Here is a 25,729-nt window from a genome sequence, read left to right as displayed (position 1 = left end):
CTAAATTTATTAAAAAGCTAATAAATAGTTTATTAAGTAAATAAAATATTAAAATACAAAGGAAAACATATATTACCTAAGTTCGAAGTTGTTACACTTCGTAGCTGCATACAAAAATAACAAATAATCATGCAAACAATTTTTTAAAATAAAAAATTGAAACAGATAATTACTATATTTTAAAGGTATTTAAAAAAAATTTATTTCAAAACTGTTAATTGAAAGTTGGTATTTTTCAATTTCATATTTAGTGTTCAAACCAAAATACTAAAAAGATTAATCTCTTTTATAATTTTATAAAGGAATTATAATTGAGGACAAAATGTTGATATTGATAAGTTTAAGGGGTAAAATATCGGGCTTTGAATGTGATGGAGCAAAGTGTAAACCCCGTCAAAAATTGAGGGGGTTTTTACTTTTTTTTTTTTTTTAAAAAAAAAAAAGCTTGAGTAAGAACGTGATACCATACCCAAAATGTTTGAAATATAATTGAACCATGGTAGCATAAAAAATAGTATTATGGTGCAAAAATAAAAAATAAGAAAATAAAATTGAAGATATAAATAAATAAAATTTAAGTAGAAACAAATAGTACTCATATCAATATACACATAAATAATATCATTTTTATGCATATGATACATAGAGTTCATGGTTGCGGGGATCAATTTTTTTGAAAATGTTACGAAAACTTTAATTCTAAAGATTATATCGAATCATGTTTTAATAGATTATTCTTTAACAGAGTATTTAGATACATGTATGATATTTAAAAATAAAATAAAAATGGTGAGTAAGACTACGTACATTATACATACGAGAGCTGGAAATATTTTGGTCAAATATGATGAGTCATGGCCTTCCCTCTCCACCTCTCTGAGGCTGTTTCTCTTCTTTCACTATCATGGACATTTTGTGGTGGTAATCGTGCCAGTGGATATGGAATCATATAATACAGAGATGGAAGGTCCACTGGGTGATGAAAATGAAGTTGATGGAGATGGCCGTGGTGGTGGAGGGAAAAACGGTTGATAGAGGATGCAAGGATTCTTTTTCTTATAATCTGACATCATAAAAAAATAATATCCTTGTTGTATTTCATGATATTGATGAATCAAACATACAAATATCCTTTACAAGATTAAACAAACTTTTTCTTACCACCTGATGCGGCAATTACCCTCAAACTATAACTTTATCGTAAGGGAGGAGCATGACTCTTTTTAATTCCATAAAAAACGTTTTTAGTTTGTTCTTCTTTTGAATGACAAGTTTTGAAGAGTTTGATAATTTAAGAATAAAAATGTTTGAATTATGTAAAAAAGGAATAATGAATATATTATTTCTTAAAATTAAGAAATAAAATATTATTAATATTTGAATCTTCTTAATTTATGGAAATATTAATTTTAGCAATTTCCTCTCCATTATGGGCATGAACACACACATCCTTGATTATTTTCATCATTTGGATTAGCATTTTATAAAAAATTAATTAGTATTCCTTGACTAAGCATTTTTGGTGATATGATAAGATTTTTGAATATCCAAAAATCATTAAATGTGCATTTGAATACACTAATTCTTTTGTGTGCCTGGAAACAAATAATAATAGTAATAATTATAATAATAATAATATAAAAACAAGTAAAAAGTTTAAAATAAGGAAATAAGTTTAAAGTAATATATAAAAATAATTTATTGATCATAAATCTTTTTTTTTTTTTTTCCATTTCATCTGTCTTCCTCTCCATTTTCTTTTATTTATATTTTCTCTCAAATTCTTTGAACCAAACATAGCTTTATTAAATTTTAAAAAAGTTTGAACCTCCCAATAGCAAGCATAAAGAATAACTTAATATAGAAATAATGACAAAATTGAATTTTGTAAAAAATTGGTGAATCATAGTAAGATTTTAAAATGATAATTTTTGCTTTAAATTCAACCATCAATTGAAGTGAAAAACAAGAAACTATTTAGGTTGATGTCTAATTTTACATATTTCAAAAAAATCTTCAATATCGATGTTGGTAACATTTGAAATGACATAATAAAAGCTAAATAAAAATAAAAGATGAATTATAATATCATATACAAATTAAATCAAAATCCTCATAAGAATAAGAGTAAATGAATTCAGTTGTTATAGAAAGTAATTCAAATATAGTAATAAATGAAAAATATAATGAATTACTTGACATTATTGCTTAAAAAGCTTCTTATCAAAGTATTATAGAAATATTAAGTATTTTTAATATAAGAAAAATAAGTGAATTATGGTGGACGTACCAAATATATGAGTTTAATATAAACTTGAAAAACATTATTGATGTATTGATTGAGAACCATATTATAAGAACCTAGCATTCCCACTTCATGTCAACGTCTTTAATTATTCTAAATATTTAATGTACCAAACCATATCATATGACGATATAATTTTTCATGTGAACGTACCAATACTTTAATTTTTATCTATAAGCACGAGCCTCGAGGCCGATCCAGACCACACATCACGTTGGTGGACCCCAGTCCCTATCAACGGTCGGAACATGCGTCCACGTGGGTGATTCTGAGCGCAGCCAGATGAAAATTTTGGATTTGGCGCGCTCAGGTTAAGGTCAAACCAAACTGTAGGTTCGGGATTTGGCATTTATTGAACCCGAGGCTCGGAGACCCCGAACCTCAATTCCATTTAGGCTTCAGACATGTCGCTTGATTACCGGAAAAATCCCAATAAATTAAAAAGAAAAGAAAATGGAAAAATTAATCCTCTGAATCGGCTGCGGGCGAGCCCAGGGTAGGAATCTGGCTTCAGGAGTTGAGCCGTTTAAGAGGCTGAAATAGCCACGTGACGAGAGCCACGAGCTCGTTTCTTCTGAATGCGAATCGACTGTGACTCCCAGAGTTTTTTCTCTCTGAAGAGACGGTGGTAATCTTCTTCTTGAACTCTCTCTCGCTCTATTTCTGTTGGTTCTGATTAATTAATTAATTTATTTTTATGAGATTTTTTGAGGCGTGTGGGGTTGGAGTGTTGTTTGCCAGAAAAAATAGGGGGATTTTCTTGGGAAATTATTATTTTTTTCCATAGAAAATACGATGGGGAGTCACTTAACTTGGATTTACATCAACTTCAAGTTTGAAGTTTCCGATTTTGAAAATTGTCAAACCTTTACAGTAGAAAAAAAGTTACCGTTTTTTGCTTTTTTCGTGCATCTAGATGATTCAAATTAAATGCGCAGCTACCGTTTTCACATGCAGGCGTGCCGACCTCTGAGGCTCTGGGCTTGATTCAGTGTATTCGCATAGTTGTTAAGATTTTTTATGACTATATTCTCGTGAGTGAGATGTCGGTTTCGGAGAAATCATCAGCGGCGTCGTCGTCGTCGTCGTCTTCGGCGTTAACGTCGTTGTCGTCGTCGTCGTCTTCGGTTCGGGATATCGATCCGTTGTTGAAGGATCTGAATGAGAAGAAGCAGAGCTTTAGGAAAAACGTGGTGTCGTTGGCGGCGGAGTTGAAGGAGGTGCGAGGCCGTCTCGCTTCGCAAGAACAGTCCTTTGCTAAAGAAACCCTAAATAGAAAGGCATGTGATTTTGTAATTCGGTGCCTTTTGTTTTGTTTTGTTTTGTTTTGAAACGTTTGTGTTCAGTTGAATCTTGGAACCATTCATTGTTCTTTTTGGTCTTGTTCGATAATTGAGTCCTTTTTTGTGTGGGACCTCCTCAGGTGCTTGGTAGCTGAGAAAACATAAGAAAAGTAAAGAATTTGAAATTTTTATTTTTTGTTTTTCATTTTTGTCTAATTTCTTAGGACCTCAAGGAATCGACAAGGATAACCATTTTGCACAGTGGAAGGGAGATTTTCGTTTCCTGAAAAGCATGAGATCGAAAAATTAATTATTTTCCTCTACTTTCTGCAGTTTTCTTACGACCTTCGGGTTGATTATTAGAATTTAATCAATTTTGGGTTCCCACAGGTAGCGGAGACGAAGGCCAAGAGCATGGAAGAGGAAATAGGCAGATTGCAGAAAAGCTTAGAAGAAAGAAATGGACAATTGCAGGCATCTGCTATGACTACTGAGAAGGTCCCACGAATCCCAACTCCTTGATCCTATGGTTTCTTGATCTTCTATATTACTTCTGGTAGATAGCTTGAAGTTAATTGAATGTGATTTGAATGGGCGCTAACATTTAATTCAATAACTAGGGTTGGTAACAATTTTGCTTGAGTTCATCTAGTTCTTTAATGGGTTTTTAAACCCACTATTTACTGATTTGATAGTCATTCTTTTGGCTACTTTTGTCCCTTTCTTTTGTATTTCTTCAATGTGGGGAGTTGAAAAATATCCAAGTGTTTTGGTGTGTTGTTTGAATGTTTCAACAAGCATTTTGTCTGTATGCATGAAACATAGTTGAAGTCCTTGAGGAAGTGATTAAAATGCCATATATTCATAGATCAAACCATTTGGATCTGTATGTAGAGTTTTTAACCCAGTCAAACTATTGTTGTTTCATTTGTTTTCTTAAAATAATTTTTTTGCCCTTCTTTGTTGCACAATAAATTATTCCATAGAAAGAAAAAGGTAAAAAAAAATGGGGGTTGTGGAAATGGTTTCAACCCATATCCTTAGGAATAATTTACTAGATTAACAGAGGGAATAACTTCAATTCATGTTGTATATATGTCATGCTTAATAAAAGAAAGCTTTGTGGCTTGTACAAGTGGGCTTTTATAAGGCAAAAGATTGAATGAAAATTAATTGGTATAAAAAGTTTTTAGGTATGTGTGCATATAAACACACATTATGTTTGTTTGTTTATTGTATTTGTTTATGTGCAGTGCATTCTAAATCTAACAATACAGATTTGATTTTAGAATATTGCTAGTGAGTAAATATTTGAGAATGTTGACTATGCAATCAAGTTTCTTCTAGAAAAGTAGTGGATGATAGGAGTTGAAATCTGTATTATTTATCAATACTTAGCAGGCCATATCATTCAAGGGATGATTATTTGCAACAAGGACTCCCTATATATACCATCAAGCTTTCATCGTCCAAGCCGTTGTGTTATTTTTTATCCCTAGGTGGAATATGCAGTAGCTTCAAGAGAAAGTACCACATGATTTGGCATTTTATTGTGGAATGAAAAAACATGTTGATTTGTGGATAACCCATGTTCTTTTATCATAATCAAAATCAGAAAATCGCTTCCTATAAAAAAAAGTGGCAACAACTTGAAGAAAGGTACACCAGTTAAACAGCTTGTACTTACAAGTCTTAGCTATAGCTGCCAATTGGATGGTTTAGTTTCAGAGGATGGATCTGAAGTATTTCAATTATTTATGATTTACTTTTATATTTGCTATTGCTTTGCTAGATAACCATCTTTAGATTATAGTTGTTCCCCACATAAATCTAGCTGGATCAAGCTGTGTCCTTTCTCATTGTGTTGCCACTTCTGTTATTCTGATTCTTAGTTTTTAATGGGACACAGTACCTCCAGGAGTTGGATGGTCTTAGATCACAGCTTTCATTCACTCAAGCTACTGCTGATGCAAGTGCTGCATCAGCTCAATCAGCACAGCTTCACTGTTTGGCACTGATAAAGGAACTAGATGAGAAGAATATTTCATTAAAAGAGCACGGGGATCGTGTAAATAGGCTGGGAGAGCAATTAGATCACCTGCAGAAGGATCTTCAAGCTAGGGAATATTCTCAAAAACAATTGAAAGATGAAGTTTTGAGAATTGAGCATGACATTATGCAAGCTGTTGCCAAAGCTGGAGCAAACAGGGATTGTGAACTGAGGAAAGTATTAGATGAGGTTTCTCCAAAGAATTTTGAGAAGATTAATAAGCTTTTAATTGCTAAAGATGACGAAATAGCCAAACTGAAAGATGAAATCAGGATTATGTCTGCTCAATGGAAGCTCAAAACTAAGGAAATGGAATCACAGGTACATTTGTCATCAGTTGCTTCCATATTTTACTTTTATTCACCTTCCAGTGCTGCATTTCTTCAATTAAGGTGTGCCATTATTCGTGTATTTATGAACTGTAATCTGTCTGTGGAACAGTTAGAGAAGCATCGTAGAGCTGATCAGGAACTAAAAAAGAGAGTACTAAAATTGGAGTTCTGTCTCCAGGAAGCTCGTGCTCAAACACGAAAGCTCCAGAGGGTAATGTTATATTTCTTTACTCCTTTATATATACTAGCTTGTGACTAATTTCTGCAAGGAGAATTTTCACTTCTGTGCAGGTTCATTCTTCTCATTTTGTATTAGAATTGTAATCTTTTGTATGGAAATTGGTTAGATGCCTGTCTGTGCAACATTTAATTTCCATCAAGTAGATGGTCCACACCCATATTGTAAAGAAATGGTCCCATTGTGTTCTATACTTCTATTCATCCAAAATCGTCATGGCTGAAAACTAGTTCAGGTCCTGATCAGCTTAATGGTCCACACCGCTATTGCATGCAAGTAGCTCCTGATCATGAAAACTGCAATATTTCTCTCTTGAAATAATTGCAACCATAAATGCTATTAATTAGGTCTATTTAGTGCAACACTTTCCCTTGAAATAATTGCAACCACAAATATTCTTAGTTAGATCTATTTAATTACTTTTTAGTTTGAAGAACTTAAACTTCACACTTTCAGAAACTTGACTGTTAAAGCTAAAAGCTTAAACTGTTAGGATCTGTCACTTGTAGCCCCATATCCTCACCTGGAGAGATAACTCGACAGTAGTTATAGATTACAGATAGGTAGATGGGGGAATAATCAGTAGGAGAGACTTGAATTCAAGACTTCTAGTCAACTATAACTTTGATACCAGGTTAAACTACTAATTTACTTGAAAGCTTAAACTATTAGGATACAAGTGCACCATGTACAACAGGCTAATATTTACAAATTATTTCCAAATTAAAATATAGATCAAATTCTTTACTTCTGTCATTCCACCATCATTCTTTACTTGATTTAACTCTATTCACCTGCTTTATACTTAGCTTCATTTAATTTATTGTGAATAGATGGGAGAGCGAAGGGATAAAGCCCTGAAAGAACTCAGAGATCAATTCGTAACAAAGCAACAGGGTGAAGCAGCAGGTATCGAGAAGCAGAATTTCTGGGAGAGCTCAGGTTTCAAGATTGTAGTTTCTATGTCCATGTTGATCTTGGTGGTATTCTCTAAGCGGTAAAATTATTAGGTTATTTAGTTGTTATTGTATAAAAGGAACTGGACATCTTAAATTTTTATCCGAGCAATACAGGCCATTTTGTAAAGATGTTAGCTCAAGAGGTTCTCTTCTTTTCTGTAGCATCAGAGAGGGGAAGCACTTTGTTCCCATAATCACAATTGCATTTCTGAGAGATGTCATGAACCTAAAATACAGAGCGAAACAATTAAAGAACGCAATTTGTTACATCATGTTTGTTCATTCTTCATACACTTCTCTGTTTGTGTTAGGTGTTTTAACACTTTGACTATCCACAGGAAGGGCATATTATTACTAGTGGAATCCCTTAATATCGGATCATAAACTTTGCAGATGTTCCGAATGATAGCCTGTCTCCCCTTCTAACGTCAATAGGCTACTGATGCAATTAGCATCCAATGCACAAGGGTCTACCTTTTGGTTGGTATTTGTCATATCCTAGGGTAGACCTTTTTGACTATTTAGAATATTAATCATGTGCGGTAGACTTACACTATCTCTCGATTATTTAGCTTATCTGAAAATCAAATTATTAGCATTTTGACAAACAAATGCAAACTGGAGTCATTGAAGTGATCAGCATTAGAAAATTAGTCTTTCAATGATGACTTGAATTATGATTTATGAAACTACTACCCTATATGCTGATTGTTCGATTAGGGGAAGATATTGCACCCAGAACTACAAATTGGTACAACCTCTAAAAGAGATGGAATCAGAAAATCCTCTTGTATCTGTCTGAAGTTGTAGTTTTCTAAGGTAGCTCATCGTGAAATGCAGAAAACGAATTCATGTAGATATTGTACTAGAAATTATCTTTACATCTCGGGCAAGTGCAGGACAGTGAATATTTGAGCAGGATATTGGTGTTATAATCAAGCCTTGAGGAACTCACCACTAGCTGCTCCTTTTCCTGCAAAGGTGGACTATCTGTACACAGCTCAAAAAGCTGGAACTCTCCCCTCAGTAGCCGAAACCTGAGCGTATGACCCGTTCATGTGCCTGGGTTTAGTTATTGACCTATATGTCCAGGGTGATTTTTGCGGTGATGAAGGATGTCACCAGAATGATGTTGCCAATGAAGGGTTGCAAGTGAGCAGCTGATGCAGATACTGAAGAGCTAGCACCTTGAGGGCTTCCAGATCCATAACCGGTTGTGGTAGCTGAAGCAGGGTTGCTTGTGTTTAGCACTGTTGGTGGAGTACCAGAGCTGCAAACAAAGGCAGCAAAAACGAAAGAAGGAAAACAGACAAATATGAGGGTCATTTTCTCCGAAGTTATCTGGGTATAAGAAAGTGAGAACAGGCATTTATTTACCCTGATATTGGTGGCCATGATGATGATGATGTTGTTGTTGGTGATGTTATTGTTGGCAATGAAGGTGTTGGTGATGATGATGATGAGGATGATGATGATGATAGGAAAACGCAAGATCCTGTACCTGTTGAAAACTTAGTTCAGGAAGGTCTGCTCATATTACTAGTCACATGCAAAACAAAGAAGAAACAATAGATGCATCCTCTGTTCTTACTTGGATTGATGTTAACTATCATGGCAGTTCCACCAAAGTCACAGCTGGATGCTGTTGGATTCTTCTGATAGTAGCTGTTGAATGCATATGAGGCATGGCTTTGAAGGGTATTTGGATTGTAACAGCTTGCACCCTGCTGAATCGTCGAGCAGTCTGCGCCTCCAATCCCACACGCATAATCCAATGCTGCCTGGAGTGCAGACTCCATTGCTCCAGTCTTTGCCACACACCAGCTCTGTCCCACAGCTGCAGGAGAGTTTGGCGTTGCTGGAGGCATCACAGGGCTTGTGAAGGGTGTTGTGGTAGGAATATTTCCTGATGGGGCTGGATAAGTAGTTACTGGGTTGGTTATTGGTTGAGCCCCAGGCACTGTGATGGGTGTTGTAACTGGACTGGTGACTGGTACTGGCGAATTCAACGGATTTGTGGGGGGAATGGTGATAGGCGTGGTGGAGGGAACAGTAACAGGAGTGGCATCAGGACTAGCTGGTGTTATTGTAACAGGGCTAGTGGATGGGACGGTGACGATCGTCGGTGTGGGATTATCAAGCGGAATGGTGACTGGGTTTGTGGGAAAGGTTGTTGGGGGGTCGAACGCATCATGTAAAGTTGTTTTCAGGTGGAAGTTGTTCAGCAGTTCTCTTCTGGAGGAAGGAAACAGTTGCTCTTCTTCCCTTTTCAGCTCTTTCTGATTGAATTCTTCCATATCAGACACTTCTGCGTATAACCCGGATATCTTACCTATAATCTCTGTGTTGTTCTCTAAAGATTTTGAGATCTTATCGGTGAATGCAGCTACTTCAATCCCGCTAGGAGCAGCAGGGCTCTTGACTGTCAACATCATGGGCACATCATTGCAAGGAAGAACAGCATTGGCATGGGTGGCTCTCTTGATCATTGCCTGAACAAACCGATCTCCCATGCTCAATTCTCCATCAACACTGGCTTCTACAATGACAAAAGACCTAGTTTTCTTGATAAAATGAAAAATCCTGCGCAGGTCTCTTTCATGTTTTCCATCAAGGTTCTCCAAGAATTTCAGGGAGAATGCTACTGATACCTTCACTTCACTGCTGAGGTGAAAACTACTGAGGATTGAATGGGTTGATATCAAGGTGGATAGAACTCTGGGCAACTCATTTTTTCCTGGTAATTCACTCCTAACACTACTTGCTATGACACTCTGGATGTTTACGTGCGGGAGAAAGGTCAGTAGATGGGTTTTGAGCCATGAAATAGATGAAGGTGTGGAATCTCTCAGACTCTCAACTCTTGTTTCATTTAAGTAAAGATCAACAGATACACCTGTGTTGAAAAGACTATTTAAAACCTTGTGATCTGCAACAAAAACCCGAATCTGAGATGCTAAGACCTTGTTTTGCTTCAGGAATGACACTGTTTTAGTAGCTGATGAAGCTCCCCTACTTCTCCTTGCATCATAGGAGAAACCCACCAGAGTTGCTGCATGGAACAAAATGAAAATAATGATTTAAGCTCTTCAATGTCCATAAAATTCAATCCATCAATAGGGAAAACATCAGAAGAAAACTAAATGTATATGCAGCGTTACTCAAAATCCCAGTTAGATCAAGCTATTTTCAGATGAAAACAAACCAAACCATAAAACAGAACATTAAAACATTAGTGTCAGTTACTTACCTGAAGAGTAGAAGGCAAGAACAGAGAGCAGTAGCAAGAAGAGGAGACACTTCGAAGCTTCTCCTGCCATTAAAACGAGAAGGTTTTGTGGGTTTAGGAAGAGACCCAACTGGATTTTTAATGTGATACATCCAAGGGAGGTCCTTAAAAGGCATTGCACACACAGAATTAGAATAAAACATCTTAAGAGAGATGGGGGGAGAGGGAAAAGTGTTGAAGATAAAGTGAGAAGAGATAAAGGGGAAAAAGTAAAAGACAGATAAATATGTTCTAATGATAAAGAAAAGAGGTTACTTTGTCATGAAGGATGGGGCTGGATCATGGGTGTTGTGTCTCTCAACAGTTGGAAAGAATCAACCATGCTTTTCTGCTTCTTTCTCTTTTCAAAATAAATAAGCTAGTGGGTTGTCCACCTCACATGTATTAATACTGACCATAAATTGGCAGACATAAACAGAATACGAATATCATGATAAACTGCAGATTTTCAGGGCCATTTACTTGGGGAGTGTACAACATCTAGTGAGGTGAGCAAGAATAAAACTCTGCATGCTCCTTCACATCTGCATTAATTTTTTGGCATGTTTGTCTCGAGTCAATCAATAATACCCCATTGGACTAAGAAAAGTAATTCTTCTTTAGTTGGTAGGGGCTGTTTGTTTTTATTTGAGTGATGATTCAGAAAGTTTTAAGCCAGCACCCATTTCATTCAGCTGGGCACCCACCTGAGGCAAGGATCCAAGGCTACATGAATCATAGGTACCATAAAGCAGCAAACCCTCATGAGTCATGATGCACCCGATTTGCCTCGAAGCACATACCTAAGTATCATCAAATTCATTTCCCAAAACACCCTAAATTATAAATTGGAATTGAGAGGACCCCAAACAGATTGTCTGGGAATCACCAAGCCCATTTACCAAGACACCTCAAATTCTGAGTTAGGCTAATCTGTTTGAATTAGGGTTGAAATTTATAGAGTTTTCTGGTTTTTTCTCTCTAGGCCTAGTCAATAAACAAAGAGTACATGCACTCATACTCAAACAGCACAGAACTCGATGCCATAACACAATGTCACAAGGCAGGAGGCATCTTCTGCTTTAGTTCAGCTGGTCTGCAAGTGTTCACATACAAGCTTTGACAGATTGTCTTGCAGATAGGGGGAATACATACTGAGTATATATATATATATATATACAGAGAGAGAGAGAGAGCAATTGTAGAAGTGGACATATCATGTGCAGTTGCATTTGTACGTGTAAAACAGTAACAAGGAAAGGCTTTATCACCATTTCTGATGGCTTTTGTTTAAACCTTTTTCAACTGATATCATCAGCACCGCCTTCTTTCTCTGTACAAGTTGATAAAATATACAAATGGAGGACCCATCCCATGTGGCGCAATCAAAAGCACATTGTCTGACTGGGCCTCAGCCGAAAGCAAGGGAGGGAGAGATAGGGAGAAGGGGTATAACAAAATCTAAAAAGGGGTCTTGGTAGATGACACTGAAAAAACAATAAAAAGGATAAAAAAGCAGTAATGAAAATATAGGCACATTCAACCTATCGTTCTAATGTCCTCCTAATGCTGAATCTTAAATTAAAGGTTTCATTCGTAGAGTTGGAAATTCTCCAGAAAAGTGAAAACAACATCAGAGTGAGGTGTGAATCCACCTCTTTAGGAACACATCATGCATACTTCTGGCTAGAGGATAGAAAGTAGTGGAGCTGATTCTTACTGGATTCTGGCGAATTAAGGCCCGTTCATAACTTTGGGTGGCAAGTGGTTCATGCATTTTAGGTGCTAAAGGAAAAAATGTGGTGTAGTGCCATATCATGTCAAGAGTAGCAAATTTGGACTCTCCCTGAGAAAATTTGGCAAAAAGCATGACAAAAGTATACAAAAAAGGAATGGATTCTATAACTACCATCGAAAAATCTTGGCAGCTAAAAGATACTTTGTATGTCTGATTGAATCAGGTTTTGGATGAAGATAAAATTTGTTAGTGGCATCCATGAGAGCCTAGTCATCATGTCGCGCCATACTTTAAGTTCTATTCATCATCCAAACTCTGAGCATGACCTTCTTTTTTGCTCATCTCTAGCTTTTGCGTCAGATAAGATTTCCGACTGGCTCATGAAGGCCAACTTAGCAAACGTCAAGTACTTTTGAGTTATGCAATTGTGGCATTAATTACTCAAGAAACACTCAAGTTCATGACACTAGACAGAAAATCAGGTGATCCATGAACAATCAAATTTATTCTCCCCTAAGACCTTGTCAGGCATGCATACCAGACTGTATGCCAAAAGGCTATTGTGGAGAGCTCATAATTGCCTTCTCTGGCAGCCTTTATTCAACACTTGGTTGATTTACACAATGCCAACTTGCAAACTCTTAACAAATTTTAGCAACCAAAGTATGAAATAAATGTCATTGCTTAGTTACACATTGCGGTTCACTAATCTACAAAGCCAAAGCAACTTTATACCTGGCATTGTTGTAGATCTGTTTCAACAACTGAGAAAAATACTTGGATTACAGAAGTCTGAAAATTAAAGTATCACTCAATCTCACAATGCAAAGGCACAATTAGTTAAAATTCACTGTACACTTAATTTAAACCATTTCCACCATATCCACTTTTCGTTACATTGAAAATCTAGACAAAATTCAAAAAAGGAGAGTCATCTACTCAGAACAGGATTTTCTGCCTCCAGTGCAATAAACAATAAACACTGCAGAAACTGAGTTTGTTTCTAGAAAACTAAAGGTCATTACAAATACTACCACCTATTTTCCTTGCCTGCCCTTATATCGGGTTTCTCTCAAATGGCATGATCAACAAACATATCAGTGAAGAAAGGATCAGAGGTTGCTTCTTTTGCTGAGCCATAGTTGTCCATACGCTTCTTCAGTGAACGTAACTCTCTCTCATCCTTTGAGGTTCGTTTCTGCAACAAAATTAATTAGTTGAAAATAAAATGATATGTTCACCTATCAGCTAGAAAGAAAGAGACTGAAATATCAAAATTTCCAAAATGTAAAGCAGTTCCATATTGTGACTTATCAGTGAAACATTCTTAGGGACAATGGTGAGTTTGCAAGCAAAAAGAGGCATGAATGGTGATAGACTACTAAAATTCACAGAATAAAAAACTGAACAAACAGCACTGGTTTGATCAATTTACAAGGGAAATACTTACAAAAGATTTCTTCAATAGCAAAATGTCCACCAAATACTGCAACCACAGCACGTTTGTTTTGGGGAAACTGTATAATTATCAAAAGCAACAGAAAATGAGCAACTGTAAAATCTTAATAATAAAAAGAGAAGTTGAGTCCATGTTTAGAAAAACAAGGATCATATATGCTCTTTCCCTCTCATAAATCAAAATAATGCAAACCTTAAAGAACTAACAGCCCCCCGGCCCGCCCACCCAAAGTAGTAACAAACCCTGAAGTTGAAAAAAGCATCAAATGCTCTTTGTCCAGCTGCATTATTAATCCTTTCCTATAGTATGAAACAGAAAGTTCAAAAGTGGTCCTTCATGTAGTGGCCTAGTAGGCACAACATTGCTACGTAGACATCTCAGTGGCAGCATTTAGATTTGATGCAGGCTTTAGGTCATCCTTGTCATTTACTGTTTGTTTCACATATTAGTGTCTAGTAGGTTCTGCTTTCCTTTTGGAGGTAATCCTTGTCATTCAAGGCTTTGTTGTATTTGTATAAATTGATGAGAAAGTTGTGAAGCACATAAAAGGAAGGGTGATATAATGAGGAAACATTTGGACTATTTTCCTTTGAATGATGGATTAGGATTTACTCCCATCATTTTTCTTCTCTTTTTTTCCCCCTAATTAAACCCATTTGTGCAGTTCCTATGGTTATTTCCACCTCTCACTAGTGCATGATTTGCTTCCTAATGAAAGTCAAACCTAATTATGTAATCTGTTGTTTCAAGCATACGGCAACTCCAATAATTGAGCCATTTTATTTTAGAAAAATGCACTTGAAACCGAAGAAAGAACTAGAAGGACAACATGTGAGACGAGAGAATGTGGGTTGAGATTATGAGAAGAAAAAATGTCAGAGTATGATTTAACAGAATTTGCAACCTATAAATAACAAGGAACTAAAAAGGCCAAAATAAAAAAATAAAAGAGGAAGAAGAAGAAGAAGCAAGCAAGAAAATATTTCTGCAGTCATCCCCAAAATGTTGGGGTTGCTTAGTTGGGTTTCAGTGGAGTTGAGCTAAAAAATTTGACTCTTGCCTCAACATACTTATCCTGTTTTCTTTTCTTTCTTCCCACAAAGGTTTTCATGAGACAACCTTTTCAAGTGAAAAATTGAAGTTTGTTCTTTCAAACAGAAATCCAGAACTCAATACAGAATTTATAGCCATATTACTAGTGTAGAAGAAAAGTAATTTAACATAGAAAAATAAAGGTTAATTGATTCCTAGCCAAATTTGGAAATCCCAATAGATACCAAACATGCCACAAATCTTTTCCTGATATGCATTTTATAACAAAGATATGGAGAGATCAACTGTTATACCTTCCCTCCCAGAAATCTTCAGTTATCTCCTTCATCTTCCTGTATGTATTTGACTGCACATGATATTTAAGGTCAGTTGGGGGCAAGTATGAAACAAGAAACAATTTAAAATTAGGCAGGAAATAGAAACTACTTAAAAAACTTCTCTTCATTTCTCTTACCTGTTTGTCTCCTTTTGGACCCTTAAAGAGTTCTGGGTCTGAAGATAGGTCTAGAAAAAGTATAGCTTCGCCTGTGCATAAATAATGCTAGTTTACTATGCTGAATCAGCAATTGATTTGACCTCAAATGTGCCAAAAGACAGTGATAAGAGTGTAGATTTCACCAGTATTGATTCTGGAAAGAGTAAAATCAATTATGGATATGGACAATCCAAATGTTCTGACAAACATATTCTTTCCCTCAAGAGTGAACTGCAACATTTCAGAATCTTTCCGACTTAGAAGTATGTTACCCCTGTGACACATGATCAATATTTCTAAATCAGCAGTCGAGCAAAGGGAACACCAAAACAGCCATAGAATGAATGATACAAAACCAGTGTAGATCACGATGTTCAAATTCATATGCAGCTTCTGCCACAGCCAAGGCAAATGTAACCTGCAAAATGGAACAACAGTTACATAAACGATCAGGGCTTCAGAAACTGGTCAGACATATATAAAACCCAGCAACTTACCTGAACCAATAAACTCCGTACTTCATCAAAGTTCAAAAGCACAAAGCTTTCAAGATCCTTACCACCATGTTCTAGAACAAACACAACATAGCACTGCAGGCATTATTATAAGATTATTAAGTGCAACAATTTAAGGAAATAGAGCACAAAGTACTAACTCAACTCATAAAATGTGTTATACTGAGAACCATAAAATTTGATGTCTAAAATGCATATGGAAGTTTTCTTTATTAACAACAACTGTAATATGAAACAAGACACTAATTTCTGTAAGATCAGAGCAGTTATGGAAAAAAAATATGGCAATTTTGCATGATTAGGTAATGGAGTTCGCGCATATGCAAAAACAGTAACTACAAAAAAGAACAGATAACCTGTTTTTCTGGAAATTCTCTAGGATGATCATTTTCTGAACCATGCTTTTCATCCCAATCTTCCCATGCTCGTATCAGGGCTGCATCATAAGGGCCTTGGCATACCCTTAAACTGCAAGATTAGGAAATGATGTTGTATAGGTCATATTCAAATTAGTAGAGATTTGACTTTCTTTTTTTGATAGACAACAAGAACATGCATTAATAAGCTCCAAAAAAGGAGGGGGCTCAAAAAAGGTTTTTGAGACTTAAAAACCTTAACCTTGCCTCAAGGCAAAGCGGAAGGAGTGGTCCTGGGACATAAGTTACTCCCTTAAGACACCTAAGAATGACACCTCAAAATGGGAGGTACTCAGGAGCGCTTGAAAAACCAGAGATGAACACACAACCTGCACAAATAAATAAGTTTTGTTGACCCATTAAGTCAAACTTCAACTCAATTGTGAACAGGTTGACCTTTAGTTACTACACAATCAGACCAAAGCACAACATTTATAAATATTTTGATTTGAACACTGTTTTTCAAAATAATTTGAACTTTATTCAACATAAAATTGAGTTGGCACGTGGATTTTATGTAGTCCACATAATGGAAATTTTGCATTCTTATTAAAGTTTTCAGCCACCTCATGCATGTTACATTAAAGGGATGGTGATGGAACTTTTCCACCACAACTCTATTGATGAGTAGGGTTGCACATTGACCTAGATATGACAAGTTAAAACTTGAATCTTGCCCTGCCTAGCAGTTGATGCATCTTAACATAACAAAAAGAAGAAAAAAAGAAAAAGAAAACCTGGGCTTGATGGTTATGACATCCACAATTAAACAAGTAGTATGGATTCTCCTGTTTTATCAATAAAACAAGAATAGCAACCATAAACCTGGAGATTTTCCAAAGGTTAAAGCTCTCTGAATACTAATATTTTGCCCAATCAGCAGCCAGCTAAGCCTGGCTGAAAGCTATTGGTCCTGTTGGCCACACAAGCATAAGTACAGAACAGGCTGGTCCACCATCAAAGATCCTAAACTGACTCTAGGCAGTTATAAATTGATAGAAACCAAATCACAAGGGAAACATACTCTAGCGTTTCTATGAAGCTGGTACAGGAATTGTTAACATGACCCCCATCCCCTCGTAAATGATTAAGAGTTCGGGAAAGTATGGCCTCCTCAAGCAATTCACCTGATCTCTGCAGTAAAGAAAATCACATGCTTAGAAACTAAACAAGGTTTGCCAGATAACAAAACCAACCCCATAATCCATAACACCCATCCCCCTCTCCAACCAAACCCTGAAATAAATAAATAAAAGGGTAGCTCTGCAAAAAGTATCTTCCAAAATACAAAATACACACAAGAAGAAAAGAAATTCAAAGTCAATTTCGATTCCCATTTTGCTTATCAACTTTACATTCTGTAATGAAACATATTGCATAAACACAAAGGATGTGAACTGAAAAAGATCCACTCTTTTAGTATACATCTCATATTTTTCTTTGTAGAACCAGTTATCATCCAATATACTATACAAAGTAACTAACAAGCCAAAGCTGATCAAGGCAGGTGCCTGGGAGATAGGAGTTTCTTCAAAACTAGGCACCAAGGTACCCAAAGCATGATTGACTGTCCATGTGTTAACACTCCTGAATGGAAGTTAACATGTACCATGCAACCCAATAAGTGTCCTGATGAATGGAAGCTAGTTCAACATCACTTAACTGCTTAGGCACACATAAAACTACAAACTATATTGAGAAAACAATTGTGGCAGAGAAACTTTACGAGCCTTCCTCCCCCAGATCTAAATAACTTCTCACACTAGAAAACAACAGGAAAAAAAAAAGATGCAACTAAGGTAAAATAATTAAATACCTTTTGTACTTCTCCATTCACTAGTAAGTCTCCATCAATTGGAACTATTTTGCAGACAGTTTTACCAGCCCTGAAAGCTTCACCATACGTACCTTCACCGATTTTGACAATGCTTTCTGGATCACTGCATTCAAGAGAGATTCATTTTCCATTATGTCAATGATGCAAGGTCCATGTATAGATGAAATCAGTGCATGAAAAGAAAGATTAAAAAAAATAAAAAAATCAAAGCAAGATAAAAAAATATGGCAACTATAGGCATGATGATTTGTACTCCTGAAAATCCTGAAGTAGCCAGTTGTCCAAAAGCCAAAAGGCCTGGAACAAGAATAACTATGCATGTCATGTTTACTGACAAATAGAAATGATAGGAAATCAAAGCAGACAGAAATAACTTTTAATGACCAGGTTTTCCACCACACAATTTTCAAACATGCATCTACACACAGGGAAGAAATCCAAGTGATGAAAAAGAATGGATCCTTTTCCTTGCTTAAGAAAGTTAATAGTTCACTAATATAATAGAAGAAATGGTCATAAAACAGAATATTGGGGCCAATTGTGATATATGACAGAAGCAGAAAGATAAAGATGAACAGAAACAGGGCAGAGATGCACAGAAGGACCTCGAGAAGGTGCACATGCAAGTATAGTTTTCACTGATGTTTCTTTTGCTAAAAAATAAACAATGATGTATACATTTTTTTTATGTAAATAAAAGAAAATACCACAAGTGAAAGAAAATCAGTAACGAACCAATACTTCGAGAATACATCTAACAAAGTCGATGGAGCAGACTGTTCACAAACTGTTAGCAGTGCTGAAAATGAATCCCAGTGGTCCCCACCCAATGATGCAGACCTTGATGTCAATGAGAGTTTCTTAATCGCCACATCTATATCTTCACACCCCTCGTCACCTGTGGTCAAGGACACTTCATTGCTCTTTTGTGATCCTGTTTGCCTTTCAACAACATCTTTATTCATGAAATTTGAATTAAATCTGTCCTGAACAGAATGCAAACCCAAACAGACTTGGGGAGAAGCTTTCTCAGGGGTTTTCACAGTTGAAGCATCAAAACCATCACCACAAATAGGTTCCATAGGCATTGCTGGAGTTTCTAGTATCTTAGATAGGGAGCCAGATGGTCCATAACTGTAATTTAGCTTCTTGGCAATTAACCATTTGTTTAATACTGAGGACAAATGTGGTAAAACAATGTCATCATTTTGGACACCCATGGCCCATGTACCAAACCTCTTGGGAGAGGGGCTTTCCTCCAACAATTCATATGCATCAACCTCTTGAAAGTATGCCCGCTCCTGTTCAAAGCTTTGAGGCTGTACAAATTTTCCCTGCCAACAGCAAAGAGTGACATTAAGATGGTAGAAACACATAGATGTCAAAATGTAGGACCTCATTTCAAAATTTCAAATAACATGGCATCAGTATCAATAAAAATCATTGTCTCCCATGTTATCATTTGGGTGCAGTTTTTTTTCCCTTTTGTAGGTTTTCCAGAGAGACTGTAAGGTATTACTTCATTAAGTTTTCCCCTTTTCAGGTTAGCGCTTTACATTGTCTTTTCCAAGTTTAGAGGTAAGGCTGTTGCATCCCTTTCTGTCATGTATTGCAGGTTTTTCTATCTAATTAGGCAGTTGGGATCCTTGCTGAAATCCCTTGCCATTTCAAGGTAGTTTAAAACACACACAACATAATAAAAAAAAAATAAGTTGACCATTCTTGGGCTCATGTTTATCCTTCTTGAATTTAGAGAGACCAACATGCCTAGTGTACTGAATCTACTGATCACTACACCACTCAAGGTAGAGAATGCGTGAATGTAATCACCGAGAAGCAGTACGTATATTAATAAAATCATGAAATTTGAGCAACAGGAGTAACAACAAAGAGCCATACTCTGGGAAGAGGTGGTTTTGCTTTCCTTCTGGGCTTCCTTTGTTGAGGTTGGTACTCCACACATGCAAATACCGCAATGCTCGTCCTCCCTCTGTCAACCCACAAAGTCAGATCTCAAATAACCAATTCATGATCCTATTTCACCATTTCATCTCCTCAGACTACAACATCCCAAATCAGAGCAAACCTAATCTATTCTCGAAGTCACAAAACATCTCAATTCAAATTTTATTTTCCTTTCCCACATTTTCTCACCAACCAAACAGATAACGAAATCCATCCACAGTTGGGGAAAAATCGCAATTAGAGCAAACCTGATGGAAAGAGAACGATTCCAACTAACTCTCTTAACTGGAGCAGCCAAACTCAGCCGATTCCCATTATTCAAACTGGGCTGGTTTCTGAAAAAGGGAAAACAAAATCAAATATATTTTTCCAAAAAAAAAAAAAGATTGAATTTAAAATAATAATAATAATAATAATAATAATAATCGTAATCGTACGTGTCTACATCTTTGAGAGTGTTCTCGGTCCTTCTTCTTCTTCTGTAAATAACAGCAATCTGTTGTTCCCTGTTTCCCTCCCCTTCCTCTGTGGCTGCGATTTCAGACCAGAGATCAACACTATCTTGACCTGGAACATAATGAATAAAATCCCTTAGAAATGTGAAGAAGAAGAAGAAGAAGAAGAAGAAGAAGAAGAAGAAAAGAGTCTAGGGTTTTTCTCTCTCTTGCCTGCTTTGGAACTCATACTACAGTAGAGAGAGAAGGAAAGGGGGGGTTTGAATGCGATGAGTTTAGGCGGGACGTTGAAGCGAACCGTACGGATCAGTCATCGGAGAGAGACGACGTAGCGTGCCATAAAACGGCATCGTTTCATAATGGGCCAAGCGGTTCAATGTATTGGCCCAAGTGAAGCCCGGTCCAATGGACCTGGCCCATTTCCAATGCAAATGTCCACAGCCCATGTCATCAGTATTGTCCAAATATATTTTTCCAAGTTTTGGAAATATGAGCTGAAAATTAAGAAAATTAGGGTCTCTTGAGATTATTTGGATTTTAGAGAAATTATTCTAAAAATAAATTATTCTTTCAAACAATTCGAGGTATTTTGAATTATTATTTTAAATTTGTTTCAGAAATAATTAAAAACATGAAGATTACTTTATGAAATTTTATATCATATGAAATGACACAATATCATAGAAAATAACTTACAAAATTTTATTTTTGAAAATTAATTTTTAACAAAAAAAAAATCTAAAAATATTTATTTATTTATGAATATAAAGTATATATACAATAGGATAAATGTTCATCTTGTGATGTCACAACATGGATGCATGACCCAAAAAAGGGTCATTGGATTGAAAATTTAGGTAGATAAAAATGAAATGAAATGACCCAATGTGAGCATAATCAAAACCCTAATAACTAACATGCATGATGAATCATGAAAATCTAATAATTAAAGAAAGAGAGAGGTGATAAATTGTTTCAAAGAGATGCCAGTGTCTGCTTCAATCAACATCTAATCCTTCTTTATTGCATAATTTTAGGGACCAAATTATAATAATTTGAATAGGGAATCCAGACATGGAGATGTAACCACCCACCCTATGGGATATGTGGAAATGGGATAATGTATTTTTAACCACTAATGCATTTGGTTAGGGGCACATCCCATGCCCCATGGATGTTGACATCTTTCATGGAGTTTTCCCCAGAAACTTCATCCATCTCAGTCGACATCAAATTTGGGCTTTTTTAACGATTTAGTGGAATCTGAGTTTGAGTTTGTGGATGACTACATCACTACCATTTAGTGGATGAAGAGTTTGATGTATGATTTATCCAAAGAATTTGTTCGCTCTTTTATTTTCCCTTTTTATCATTTTTTTTTTATCTCTTCTGTGATCATTGTTCTTCTACTATAAAAAGTTTTTCAGATATGATATAATTTTTCTTAAAAGGGAGGATTTAAGATTTTAAATTTATTTATTTATTTATTTGGCTTTTAGGAGCTTGAAGGGATAAAAGCGCGTGCCCTAACTTGACATGGCTTTGCTATTCATTGCATCATGTTCGATTATATAGGATTTATGTTTGAAAATTTTATTCGAATAGATTTTGTGGGGTCAATGTTGAAAATTTAACTAGTACTTTCTATAAATCTTTCAAATAAAGATTGATAGACACAATTCCATTTTTTTATTATTAATTTTGTCAAATATATGTTCAAGAATTTTATTCAAATATCTTAGAATACCTTGTGAATACGATAAAAATACGATGTATTTCAAATTCTCTAATAATTTTGTCAATAACTTAAACTTTACACTAACAAATACCGACAAAACCACACCATGAATGAATATTTGCATTTTGTTAGGTCAAAAAGTGACCCTAAATATCCTCCGATAAATTGAGATAAATCACATAAAATATTAGATAAAGAAGATCATCCTTGTTAATTTCATACTAGCAAACAAAGTTTCATAATGTTATGGTGACCATGTAAAAAGTTCCCAACATTTTAATATCAAAGTTAATTGGGGTTTTGACCATTTGGCGGCTACATTTCTCTAGGAACAAAGAACAAAACAATGTGGGGCATGTTTTAAAAAGTGTCACGAATTTTTTCAGATAACAATAATAACATTCATCCTTCATCTAGAAAAAAAAGTATGTTTTCACATACTAATAAGAAAAAAAAAAATCATAAAATAAGAACTTATTAAAAAGAATTTTAATTTCATGTACTTATTGATAAAAAATAGTATTTGAGATGATAAAAAATAATAGTAGTACTTCAATAGTAAAAAATCGTACATTTGGTCGAAAAATATACAAAATCTTATATATATATATATATATATATATATATATATATAAAGTTTGAGTTTTATAAACTTAGATTTTCCTGACATTAACACGAGAAGTTTAACTTAATCATGAACTAAACATCTCATATTTTTACGAAACAGCAGGAAAACAAGGTTACTATTCAACATCTTGGTCACGAGCCGCCGAAAACCGAAAAGAGTTGAGAAGCATGTGAATGACTTTGCATGCTCGTGAAGGATTTTTGTTACCATTTTCTTTATTGTTAGTTAAAGTAGGTGAAAAGGAAGGCATAGAATATGGCATAGAAATCATAGATGCCTAAACAACTGTGGAACAAGTTGGGAGTCATACATATATAAATGTCATTCATGGGACTAGACGAGTAGTGAGGTCAACAACAATAATGCCGTTCCTGTTCAGGTGTCCCAAGTTAGATGTATCATTTGCCTATTTGATTTAGAGTCATGGAATCTAGGGAATTATATATGGCCCTAAGTGAAGACTTGAGGCATTACCCCTGGACGAGGTGGTCGATGATGATAATACAGTGTTTGTTTTTTAACTGAATAAAAAAAATTAATTCAATTAAAAGTATATTATTGATATTAATCAATATAATTAAAACGAACCTGTTATCAATAAGTTTAGTTTAATTATGTTAGTTGATGTCAATGAATTATTTTTAATTGAATAGAAAAAGCTAAATATTTTACGTTGGCTTATGTTAATTTTTTCTATTCAATAAAAAAACAAACACCACCTAAGTTATATAACAAAAATAATAAAGCTAGATACGTAGGTCACCATACTCCTGCTAGAAGTTGCAATAATGATGCCCATTTTCTCACATGTTCCTTATTTTTCCCAAACCATAGACCCCTTTCTTAATTAAATTGTACTCCACATTTATCACGGGTGGCTGCAAGGAAGAAGCTATCTAGCTTTCAAATTTGTGAAAGAAAATGTTTGTTTTACACCCATTTGCTTGCAGGGACGATAGGTGTTTTTTGTTTTTAAACCTTTACGAGCAAAGTTGATGCCAGACTTGCCAATTAGGTTCCTGTCAAAACTTCACGTGTAGAAGCAATCCATGCCAGCAGGAGGTGCTGCCCAACTTTTTTTTTTTTTGGTAATTGTCCCTATCTTGTTGGAACAATTGCCATTGTTGATCTTTGAAGTTTGCTTCCATGTGCTTCATTTCCGATCCGTGGGTACAATGTTGAATACCATAGAAAATTTAGATTTTATTTGAAAAACGTTTTTAAAATTGAAAATTATTTTATAATATTTTAGAGAACAAAAAAATCTGTTTGAAAATATGAAATATTCTTAACATATTTTATATATTTTTAACTTTTACATATAATACTTTATTTTTAATCGGTCTTCATATTTGTAAAATTATTTTTTAAAAATATTTTTCATAAAATAATTGAAAATAACTTAATAATATTATTTAAAAATATTATATTTGTTATTTTTTGGTTATCAAATGTTTTTTTTTTTTGTTTTTTGTTTTAAAAATCAGAAAATCATTTTTAAAAATAGTTATCAAATAAAGTCTTAAATTTTGTCTAATAATGTTTTTTAAAACAATTTTAAGTGTTGAATTACTTTTAAAAATAAAATGAGGTTTAGAACTTAAGTATGAAAAATAAGTTTTTGATTTATTCTTCACAAAAGCACTCTGAAATTTATGAAATATGTTTTAAATTTACAAAAAGTTTTCTATTTTAAAGAAAAGAAAATTCTTTAAAGAATAATTTTAGATAAGATGGTCAAACCAAAATCATGGTAATGATTCTATAATATAAAATGGGAAGAAGAAAAAAAAAAAAAAAAAAAAAGGAAGGGAGAGAATGGAAAACATAGAAGAAGGGGGTGTTGATGGGTCAGCTCCTAGGTAGGTGGAAGAGGATTAAATTATCCACCATTTTTCAACCACAAACAACACTGTTTAATAAATTTAGGGCACAACCAAGACCACATTTTCTATGGGACACATAGATGGCCACCAACCCATAACTTGGACTCACTGCACTTCCTTGTAACCCTTTAATGTCCTTAGGTTAGGGACACAAAGTAATGAATGACAAAGGACCCCAAATATTTCTGCTTCTGATCACAACCCTAGCTTCCAACATTAAGATCTCAATGATTGGACTTATCAAGATTTTGTTACTAACTTTACTCAAAAAATAATACTAAATCAACCACAATGGCCCATTACAAAGAATGATATGTAAATTGTGGATTCAAATTTTAACAGCTTAATTTTTTTTAAAAAAATTAATTGTCCAATACAACTTATAAATTTAAAAAAAATATTTCCCGATATTTTGGTCCTAATTTTCTTGGAATACAAGGGGATTACTTGGGTTCAGTAGGGTTTCTTTGCCTAGTAACACAAGCTACATGGACTAGCCAACAATTTGATGATCACAAACATTTGTTTTGTAAGTAATTGACAAAGAAGTCTGAGAACTAAGTGTCAACAAATGCTGCCCCGATTCTCCTGCAGTGAGTTCTATGTTCTAATCCCAACGGCAATAAAGAAACAAACTTCAAACACCAACAATCTCTTTTGCCTTTTCACTTAAAAAAAACAAAGGCTTCTTGAAGGAAATGAAGGATAAAATTGATGTCCAACAAGCAACATCCATGCAGTTGCTGAAGAATTTCCACCGTTGTGTATTTTGGATGGTAGCCCACATTAGTACACGCTAGTCTTAAGAATCTAGACCTTGGGACGCAAGTAGATGTGGGGACTTTTTTTTTTCCCATCATGCTGGTCCCAATGGCCTTCCCATTCTTCATTTCCAAGATCAGCATTGTGGACAGTCAAGGGTGTAATTTGTATTTTTGTGAGTTTATCCCCCCTGATCCCTCGTCATGCCTGTAATTTAGGGTTCAAATTGAGATTAACCCGGGCAGATAAAACCCGAAAACTGGATTGATGATCAAAGTTTTGAATTATTGCTCCATACATGGTTAAGTGTTTCAACATTGTTCTTTCCAAAATGTGGTAAAGATCAGTAATGAACAATAGTGACAAT

At 35.1% G+C, this 25,729-nt stretch overlaps 3 protein-coding genes across 4 annotated transcripts; 1 reads left to right on the top strand and 2 right to left on the bottom strand.

The window, feature by feature from the left end:
• The first annotated feature begins 2,758 nt into the window (after positions 1 to 2,758).
• LOC117930142 (nuclear envelope-associated protein 2-like) lies at positions 2,759 to 7,439 on the top strand. 2 transcript variants are annotated; one of them, XM_034850615.1, is made up of 6 exons: positions 2,759 to 2,933; positions 3,263 to 3,585; positions 3,979 to 4,086; positions 5,498 to 5,959; positions 6,080 to 6,181; positions 7,042 to 7,439. In XM_034850615.1, exons 2-6 carry the CDS (start codon positions 3,349 to 3,351, stop codon positions 7,207 to 7,209), a joined length of 1,077 nt encoding a protein of 358 aa, XP_034706506.1. In that variant the 5' UTR covers positions 2,759 to 2,933; positions 3,263 to 3,348; the 3' UTR covers positions 7,210 to 7,439. The 2 variants fall into 2 exon arrangements, with proteins under 2 accessions (XP_034706506.1, XP_034706507.1); XM_034850616.1 differs by lacking the exon at positions 2,759 to 2,933 and having other exon boundaries at positions 3,247 to 3,585.
• A 370-nt stretch (positions 7,440 to 7,809) lies between these two features.
• LOC117930141 (integumentary mucin C.1) lies at positions 7,810 to 10,734 on the bottom strand. Its single transcript, XM_034850614.1, has 5 exons — positions 10,712 to 10,734; positions 10,418 to 10,560; positions 8,759 to 10,219; positions 8,545 to 8,668; positions 7,810 to 8,437 (listed from the first exon to the last, which is right to left on the bottom strand). Exons 1-5 carry the CDS (start codon positions 10,717 to 10,719, stop codon positions 8,248 to 8,250), a joined length of 1,926 nt encoding a protein of 641 aa, XP_034706505.1. The 5' UTR covers positions 10,720 to 10,734; the 3' UTR covers positions 7,810 to 8,247.
• A 2,256-nt stretch (positions 10,735 to 12,990) lies between these two features.
• On the bottom strand, positions 12,991 to 20,635 carry LOC117929685 (serine/threonine-protein kinase haspin homolog). Its single transcript, XM_034850061.1, has 15 exons — positions 20,562 to 20,635; positions 20,331 to 20,460; positions 20,142 to 20,228; positions 19,828 to 19,918; positions 18,664 to 19,262; positions 17,908 to 18,031; positions 17,116 to 17,225; positions 16,032 to 16,143; positions 15,658 to 15,750; positions 15,517 to 15,578; positions 15,304 to 15,434; positions 15,140 to 15,210; positions 14,979 to 15,031; positions 13,624 to 13,690; positions 12,991 to 13,371 (listed from the first exon to the last, which is right to left on the bottom strand). Exons 1-15 carry the CDS (start codon positions 20,575 to 20,577, stop codon positions 13,246 to 13,248), a joined length of 1,872 nt encoding a protein of 623 aa, XP_034705952.1. The 5' UTR covers positions 20,578 to 20,635; the 3' UTR covers positions 12,991 to 13,245.
• Between the last annotated feature and the right edge of the window lie 5,094 nt (positions 20,636 to 25,729).

The sequence above is a fragment of the Vitis riparia genome, chromosome 14 (genome assembly GCF_004353265.1).
Source record: "Vitis riparia cultivar Riparia Gloire de Montpellier isolate 1030 chromosome 14, EGFV_Vit.rip_1.0, whole genome shotgun sequence".
In the NCBI taxonomy this organism is placed as follows: domain Eukaryota; kingdom Viridiplantae; phylum Streptophyta; class Magnoliopsida; order Vitales; family Vitaceae; genus Vitis; species Vitis riparia.
The sequence above is the reverse complement of the archived record's forward strand: the minus strand, read 5'-3'. Positions and strand labels throughout refer to the sequence as shown.